The sequence below is a fragment of the Salvia miltiorrhiza genome, chromosome 1, assembly GCF_028751815.1.
Source record: "Salvia miltiorrhiza cultivar Shanhuang (shh) chromosome 1, IMPLAD_Smil_shh, whole genome shotgun sequence".
Classification (NCBI taxonomy): domain Eukaryota; kingdom Viridiplantae; phylum Streptophyta; class Magnoliopsida; order Lamiales; family Lamiaceae; genus Salvia; species Salvia miltiorrhiza.
Genome location: NC_080387.1, coordinates 48,687,242 through 48,696,755, shown reverse-complemented (window position 1 = coordinate 48,696,755; position 9,514 = coordinate 48,687,242). Strand labels below are relative to the sequence as shown.

The 9,514-nt window shown below is 36.2% G+C and overlaps 2 protein-coding genes across 2 annotated transcripts; one reads left to right on the top strand and one right to left on the bottom strand.

Moving 5' to 3' along the window:
- The first annotated feature begins 2,552 nt into the window (after positions 1 to 2,552).
- On the top strand, positions 2,553 to 4,476 carry LOC130988734 (xyloglucan endotransglucosylase protein 1-like). Its single transcript, XM_057912677.1, has 3 exons — positions 2,553 to 3,611; positions 3,692 to 3,885; positions 3,968 to 4,476. The coding sequence occupies exons 1-3, from the start codon at positions 3,321 to 3,323 to the stop codon at positions 4,347 to 4,349; spliced, it is 867 nt and encodes a 288-aa protein (XP_057768660.1). The 5' UTR covers positions 2,553 to 3,320; the 3' UTR covers positions 4,350 to 4,476.
- Positions 4,477 to 5,494: 1,018 nt separating this feature from the next.
- On the bottom strand, positions 5,495 to 7,270 carry LOC130988728 (F-box protein At4g19940-like). The gene has a single exon (XM_057912665.1). The coding sequence runs from the start codon at positions 6,999 to 7,001 to the stop codon at positions 5,811 to 5,813; it is 1,191 nt and encodes a 396-aa protein (XP_057768648.1). The 5' UTR covers positions 7,002 to 7,270; the 3' UTR covers positions 5,495 to 5,810.
- Positions 7,271 to 9,514: the final 2,244 nt, after the last annotated feature.

The window sequence follows — 9,514 nt, the reverse complement described above, 5'->3', positions numbered from 1 at the left end:
TTGACCGGAATTTGAATTAGTAGCAAAACCAGATAAAACCAAAAGTTTAGTAATTATGACGCCACAGTTCAAAGTTTGTGTGCAAAATCATAATTGGATGAAAGTTCAGTATTTTATGGGCAATTAATCCTTATTTTAATGCATCATTAATAACATTTATAATCAAAAATTGAAATTTTATATATCCTATTTTTGTTTTTATCTTGTTTTTATCGACCCTAACAATAAATCGTTAAGTAATAAATCTGATGAAACCAAATGCTAAAAATAATTATGTTCCAAATATATGTCTTTCTTGTACCATCATATAGAAAGAAAAATCCTCCCTCACCTTAATCAACCACCGTCATTATTGTTTCATAAGCCATTCTTTGCTCATCTGTCAAAGATGGATATAGCTTAGCGTGCTCTTGTTTCATTTCTTCTATGTTATAAGACATCTCTTCTAATATCAATAGATTTTCTGAATTAGATATGGCAGTTTCGTTTGGTAACGGCATGCCAGGAAAATTAACTAAACTGATGGAATTAGCAATAAGCAACTAATCTGTCAACTGCAAATCTGTTTAATAAAAGTCATTAGAGCAATGTAATATCTAAATCAAAACTATAAACTATAAATCTTAGATAAATTGATGCCGAGTCAATATATGGCTCCAATAGTTAGTATTTAATGATATACAACCAAATATTAATAAGATCATATTATGTTTAGTGCAAAATATTAATATATTTTTTTTCTTATTTTGTGTATGAAACTGTCTTTGCGTACTATTATTTTAGGTATTAAACTTTTTCATTAGTACAATAAATTAATGTTCTTTGAAATTGATGCTTAAATTTTTGTTTTGATGAATAATATATTGATTCAATTCAATGTCTCTCTATCAAATTATTTATTTTAATAAATCACTAATAACATTTATAATCAAAAACTGAAATTTTATACATCATATTTTTTATTTTATCGACCCTAACAATCAATCATTACGCAATAAATCTGATGAAACCAAATGCTAAAAGTAATTATGTTATCATTTGTAGGATAATAAATCGTCCCTCACTAATATCCACTACATCAATTTCATTAAACAAATTAGATCGAAAAATTTTCAAGTTGATCACTAAAATCCTTTTTCTTTTTAATTTTTACTATATAATGTATTTTTTAAATTCGGTTATATCCCAAGGTGGGTTATATCTCGTCAAGTTATTTTTAGTTTATATAATGCAAACAGAGATGAATAGATGATAGGTTCGAATAATTTTGGATGAGAATAGTTCTAATTGAATTTAATTAATGGTTATTTAATAAAATTAAGAGATATGGAAAATTGTTGGAAACGTTGATTAAAAATTTAGAAAAAAATAAGAATGAATGAGAATTGAGGAAAATTATAATAGAGTGATTATACGACGCCACGTAGGATAGAATTTATTTTGCTTTTATATATATATAGATTAAAAAAATTGCACAACAAGCACAATCTAAAATAGGTGGGTAGGAATTCAAATTATAAATTTCTCCACTATTAGCATTCATTCCAATAGAACAACATAAAATAAATTTAGGCGTGTGAGAACACATACATATTACTACTAAATTACACGATAACTGGACTTGTATGATTTGTCACTCAACATTTACCACATTCATCTTATCAATGTGTTTGGTCTCATTTCTTGAAATTTTGATGGAGCATATAAGAACTTATACGCGTGAACATAAATCATTTACCTTTTTTTAATAGTAACTTAGGCATTAGTCATGCACAACTAACACAATTTCACAACGAAGAATATTCTAACGTCATGCTCATGCAGGAGCTGTAGTAGCTATTGATTAATAATGTGTGTATAAAAATGTGTGTTATAAGCTGTTGCCAACTCAAAAAAAATTAATGATGTGATTCACACACTTGCATAAAATTAATATGCCAAGTACAAGAGAAAATATTATAAAAATGTGTGACACCACTAAAATCAAGCCATATTAAAGCAAAACTTAATGAAAGAAAGTAGTTGACCAAAGAGTTGAAAGTGACAAGGTTTAGAGGACCTTCGTTTTTGTAGCACTAGTAAAAATGGCCCATAATTGCTGTCCAGTTGGACACTCAATTATTTTATGAGAAGTAGATAATGCCATTTTATGTTTGCCAAACTAGCCAATGAAAAAACTAGGTTAATTGCCCATAAATATATATACTGAATACATCTAAATTTTATTTTTAATCAACATTATTATTTTGATAAAAAAAATCCACAAAGTTTTAATTTTTTGAAATTCGACATGAATTAAAATTGCAACCACATTTAATCCTACTTGGAAGCTAAAAACTAATTACATGACAATTCAGTAATCAGATTTCCCTTTGAATCTACATGTCAAAACTTATTGATTCAACAAAACTATTTAATTTCTAATTTCCACGTAAGATAATATATGATCAAAATTCTAATTCAGATCTTTTATGGAAAAATAAGTAGTCTCACTTGTTCTATGCAACACATACTTAAGATATTTTGTAATGGTTGAAGACAGTTACTGATATCCCTTGAAAAAGGGAGCATCAAAAATTGTCTAGTATACTTATTTTGTCACATCTAAGTTCATCCCACACCTACACTAGTAAGTACCACTGCTCGGGAGAAAAGTATTGAAAATAGCATAATTTTAATAAACAGTACTAATCGATTCATTTGAATCATTTCAATGACAATAAATCTAAAAATACTACACAGATAGCTGTTTTTCAAGCAGCATCAAGAAATGGAAAATTTGTGTGTGTTGGCTAGTGATAGAATTCGAGGCCAAATGTCTCATATTCGAGTCCTCCGTCACACGATATTTAAAATTCGTGTGTGAAGTCCGTCGGCGCTGATTTTCATTGATGTATCTGCTTGCAACAGTCCAATGATGTCCAGCTGCTTAAAAGCATGGTTACATCCAAACAGCTGTGAGAATAACCCCCCAACACCCACCCCCCAGCTTCCTTGAAACCTAAAACTAATAGTAACATCTATTTCTTGATATAATTCACCAAACTCCCATCCTTGGATAAAAATGCAAAAAAACTATAATATGTGGTTTGCATTGCATGGCATGCATGTTGAATCCATTACTCTCACGTCATTAGCTTAGCTGTCTCTTCTCCTATTCCCTTTCCACACGCATGCATCCCTTTCCCACCAACTCATCCTCATCTTTAATCTATTTCACTTCAAAAACCCTATTTAAACCCCTTCTTCAAGTTCACTCTCATGCACACCACCTACTTTTTTATAGAATTCAAAGCAAAAAAAAAAAAAAAAAAGATTAGATGATTCTTCAAGTTGCTTTACCTCAGATGAAGATGTTCCCTGTGCTTCTGCTGTTGCTAGCAGCCTTTGCTGGGGCTGTTCTTGCTGGTGGCAATTTCAACCAAGATTTCGACATCACGTGGGGCGAGGGCCAGGCGAAAATACTCGATAACGGGAAGCTTCTTACCCTTTCCTTGGACAAGGCTTCTGGTTCTGGATTTAGGTCCAAAAATCAGTACATGTTTGGGAAGATTGACATGCAGATCAAGCTCGTTGCTGGTAACTCTGCTGGCACCGTCACGACCTACTACGTAAGTATACACTCTTTTGCATAAACTTAACATATACATTATCTGCTTGCTTACTCATCAACGTGCTCTTTCTCTTTCAGTTGTCTTCCTTAGGGTCGAACCACGATGAAATCGACTTCGAATTTCTCGGCAACCTCACTGGGGATCCTTACATCCTGCACACAAACGTATTCGCACAAGGGCAAGGTAATAGAGAGCAGCAGTTCTACCTCTGGTTCGATCCCACAAAGGACTTCCACACCTACTCCATCTTGTGGAACCCTCTCGGCATCATGTAATTCCTTCATGATCCTCCTTCTTTAAGGTTTCCGATCCTCGATTACCTACTGAAGCTGAAGTGATGTTTCACTGTACAGATTCTCAGTAGATGGAACTCCCATCAGACAATTCAAGAACCATGAATCCAAAGGGATATCTTACCCCAAAAACCAGCCGATGTGGATCTTCTCGAGCCTGTGGGATGCAGAAGATTGGGCAACAAGAGGAGGGCTCGTCAAAACTGACTGGACACAAGCCCCTTTCACGGCCTCCTACACAAACTTCAATGCGCTGGCTTGCACGAGCCCATCCGGTTCCTGCTCCAAGAACTCGTCTGCCAATTCATGGTTCTCTCAGTCGCTGGACAATCCTGGGATAGAAAGAATAAAATGGGTGCAAAAGAACTACATGATCTACAACTATTGCACCGATTCCAAACGTTTTCCAAACGGATTTCCACCAGAGTGCTCCATCATATGATAAGATACCAGAATTTGTCATTGATTACTTAAACCAATCCATGCTCAGAGGTTCTGATGAGCACCTGCTGCACATATGTTATTCTTTCAGTAATGTGCCGAATAAACAAAAAACATGTTAGCCGAAAGTTAGCATCATGCACACGGATGTGGATTCATTCACACGAACAAATTTAACAAAATCGCACCTAACTGCCCGCACAAAACATCTTACAAAAAGAACTAGTTATCTTAGACAAACTAAGAGATATGGTTATGGCAAATCCACATCTAACAAACTTTAGTTATCATATGAACATTTGAAGACTGAGCATGAGCATGTCTCTAAGCCATACCCATCCTAATCCCCCCACATTTTTCCGAGAAAAGAAACTCCATTTGAATTTACCATCATAAACCTACCATCTTTATTTATTGAGAGAAGAAAATTACAATAAGAAGACCAAGAGTGCCTAAAGAGCTATGTAAGATAAAATCCATTACATTTTTCATCAATAAATCCATGATGAATGTACACCCTGTTTCTAGAAGCACATCCTCTATTAGTAATCACAGAGATCAAAATTCATGTTTCTTCAATTTCATACAGAATTTTATTGGAAACAATACCTCCTCAGCTATGAACAATAGTATAAAGAAACAACATGAACAGAAAAGGATACTTTCTAAGACCTGCTGCCAAAACATATACAACAATGTATATGGCTGAGCTGGGAAAGAAAGGACAAAATTGTGTACTGAATTATATGAAGAACTCCAAGTAAATTGCGGACTAATAGCAGAAAAGACAAAATGGAAAACCACAAGCAAAATAAAATAGTCCCATGAAGCTGGCAATTCAAATGCCTGTTCAATCTCTTGAGTACAGTGGTGCAGTTCTTCTTCCACATAAAATTTTGTGGGCAAGATGAATAAGTTTGAAATGAGATAAAACTACCATTTCCTGAATGACCTCAGAGATGAGATACAGAGTTCAAAGTGAAGACAAGTCAGAAGATACCTCATAAGGCAGAAATATTGTCTCATAACTGAACCAAAATGCTGCTCTAGTAGCTGCATCTCTAGATGAGCATGCCAGAGTTATTTTAGCATCATCACGAAGGAGCTCATATAAATATACCCAAAATAAAATGTCAGGCAATCATATGAAGAAAGAAGAATTATAACAATTCCATTCAAATACAATGTCTTTCCAAAATCATACAACAACTAATCACCCTCAAAGCAGAACAACTTGGCTATCAAAGACCAGAAGAACAATTGTCCAAACAAAGATATGAGAAATAAGCATTTGAAGACTATTATAGTCTGGTTGCCCTTTGAAAACTCAACAAACAAAAAACCCTAATGATTTGGATTGAATTTGGAAGCAGACAATATCAGGAAACAAGAAAACAATCATGATTATAGACAACAAATGAAGTGCATGTGCCACTAATATTTGGCATCAAGCATCAAATATCTATTTGATTCTCAAGGAAAAGAAGCTCTCAGAGTAAAGACGAAGCCAGTTCCAGTCTCCTGCAATCAGATGGTCCATCCTTTTGATGTGCTTCTTCTTGACATCGTAGTAGTCAAGACTCTCTTGCTTGGCATCCATCACAATCTTCCCGTCTTGGAAATCCAATGGAACAATGAAGCTGAGCATGTCATTAGTATACCCATTCATCTGAATACTATACTCCCGAACCCACTTGTGATTCTCAATATCCTTCAAGACCCATATATCCATAGTCATAGGCCGTGTCACATTGTCTACCAAACATAATCTCCCTCCTAGCTCCACCAGAGACCAGGCGCCATTGGGGTCAAAACAGCCCTCAGGAGGAGACACAGTTCCAAACTCCTCTTTTCCCAAATCAAACGACACGATGGCCTCATCCCCCGGCTGATTGTACTCATCCCAAATCATCCAATAGAACACATTCTCCACCAACACTCCCCAACCACGAACAACAAACGGACAATTCGCATCCACCACCTTCCATGAGCACTCCGCCCCGTCTCTCAATCTCAACACTTCACACCCAATGTCATAATCCACATGTATGTCCAAGCTTCTATCAAACAAATGCACCAACACATACTCATCCCTCTCTTTAACATACCCCATCCCGGCATTCACCTCGCCCGAGGTGCAACAACTGGCCTCGGGCAATTTCATCATCACCTGTGTACTAGGGTTACAAGCATAAAACCCACTCTCACTCACAAAGCAAATGAGATCCCACTTGGAAGGCAACATCTCAATATTCTTCTCATCATCGTTTAAATACAAAGAGAAGTCAAGATTCTTGCAGAGCCCATCAAAGCTTAGGGCACAAACATCAACCCTGGTGCATTTTCTCATGAGGGGCTCCTCTAAAAAAGGAACCTTTTTCACTAACACTATGTTCGGGTTGGTAAGAGAGAGCTCCCTGTGAGTGGAGATGAAGTGTGGGTCTGTGATTAATTGAAGCCATTCCTTGGAAACACATTTGAACTTACCCAGAGACATCACCGGCAGCCTTAAGAGGATGTTGATGATCAGATCGGTGGGGAGCGAGGGGCCCATCAAGTCCTCCAAAACGACGCCGTCGTTGGGTGACGATAATGGCGATGACGGCAGAGAAGGCGGCGGCGATTGGATCCGCATGGGTAGCTTCTTCTTCATCGTCTCCTTGCTTCTAAGCTCGTTTCTAGAGAGAGAATGATGGAGGAATTACTTTCTTCAATGTTGACTCCGCCTTTGTGTGTGTATGGAGAAAGGGCAAACTGTCAGTGCATTCCCCCACAAAGAAAAGAAAAAAAGGAAAAGGGAAAGGAAAAAGAGGATGAGAGAGAAAGGGAGGAAGCGAAGGGAGGGAAAACGCGTTATCTCTCTCTCTACGAATTTTGGGTGCAAAGTCGGTTAGTTTGGCCCTTTTCCTTTTCCCATAGACTGGTCCGAATGGAACAAATTGCATGCCACGAAAATTAATTACGCTATTACTACTTAGGTCTTAGGCTAATGGTTTCCACGTGTTATATTTCCATAAATTACTTATCACCATATAATTATAATCGAAATATCTCCATTAAAAAATTACTCGCAACATACAAAAAATAGTGTCGAGAATAAAGCCAAATAAATTAAATATGCAGATACAAAGATGCCGAGCAATATACTTTTTTGGTAGAGTTGTTCAAGCATTCTTATTACTATGCCGACCTCTATTATGGATTAAAAATGTCGTAGTTTTGGTGACGCTTGATTTATCTTATAAAGAACTTCTGGAAATAGTAGTACCAATGAGAAAAATCTACAATTCTTGATATAAGTAAATATCAATTTTGTATTGTATATGACAAAAAAAAAATTAACACATGATTTAATAATTGATGAACTAGTTCGTAACCTTTTCAGATTTAACAAGAAATTAATGTTGAAATGGTTGGCCCAACTCAAGGCCATCTCTTGGCGGTTCATTACCCTCCTTCAGCCTATTTGGGGCAACACATCTATTGACTTAAATTGTAGGTCTAGTTATTCGCATTCATTCAGACCAATTTGAGAACCCTAGTTGCTTTCTTCCTTCTTGTTCTCTTCTTCATTCTCTCTACGTTCATTTGTGAATAAAATAAGTTTTGTCCGAATTTTCATCTCACCTCTTATCATATCTGTGTCTTGGTCGAAGTGTGAATAAGCTTGTGTGTCTTCTTCGTCCGATCTTTGCTATTTTTGCGTGAGTTAGTCGGAGTGAGATTGAGGGTGAACTTAACAATGGCGTTGCCGGAGGAAGACTATTTTTTGGTTTGAGAGAGACCGAGATCTAAGCTAGGAAATTGTCGTGCCTTTGTCGCCTCTGAACTAATGTCGTTGCAGCTGTGATGTCGCGTCGTCTTCGGGCAGCTGTTGTTGCTCCGTCTCCGGGCAGCTGCTGTTGTTGCTCTGTCTTTGGAAGCTACCTTGTTGCCCCATATTTTCTCTATCTTTCTTTGTTTTACTCCATTCAACAGTTGCGTACGCTAGTTCCTTCTACTTGGTGTTTTTTGTGTGAAGGAGCTTGAAGAGTCAATCAAAGAGCACGCCTAGTTCGAACGATCAAATAGCTATCTATTGAAAGACCTACCTGTCCAAATGCACATAAAAAATCTCGCAAATACCAGAGATAGTACTTAGCGAGATACTATAACACGACGAGTAACAAAACCAGTAACATAAACGAACGCACGAAATGGTAACCCAATTCGGTAATAGAACACTTACGTTTGGGTGGCCTTACTCAAGGAAAACGATTCACTATGAGAGATTAACTTACATCAGGACTTACACAAGACTCAATCTTTCTATGCTTCAATAATTTTCCAAAACCTCAACACAAGTGAAAAGTCGAAAGGTAGATAACACTAACCTTCTAAATTTGTACCCCGGCGAACACACTTACTCCCTTACAACTCGAATTTCAACTCACAAATGAGATATACAGAAAATACCTTGCTATCGGCAGGAAGTAAAAGTAAAGTAAGAATACTAGAACACATGAACGAAACAAAGATGTTATCTCAAAAACGTACTACACTCTCACAAAACGTGTTGCACTCAATAAATGCTTATCCCATACACAAAAAGCCGAACTTAACTTCTGGGAGAGCTCGACTTATATAGAGAAGAAATCTAGGACTCATTCTTCGATTAAAACTCGTCCATGATAAAGCTTTAAGTCGATCTATAAGATTTGAGAAGTCCACCACGAAAATATCTCTTGAGAGCAAATCAATATCTTCAAGAAACTCTGTACTTATCTAGAAATGAATCTTCTAAGAATATTCTAGTGCAGTAGGTATCACATCTGGTATCTCTGACGGTATCCATGAATAACCAAGTGACTATATAAATGACAATAACAGAATAGAGTAAACACAACTCTAACATATGCCATTCCAATTATGTGAAGATTATAGATGGTTGACACTTGGTAAAATACTCGAACATTTCTAGCAAAAAAGTAGATTTGGCATCATTTATTCTTACTAGTGTAATCGATTGGGTTCAAAGGTTTCTGTTGCTTATATGTAGTGTGTAGGGATGGAAGTGAATTCTGGATTTGGTTCAAATTCGTAAACCTAGATCCATTTTTTAGATTTGGATCTTGTTAAAAATGGATGTGATGGATTTGGATCGAATCTGAATTATTTCTAAGATTT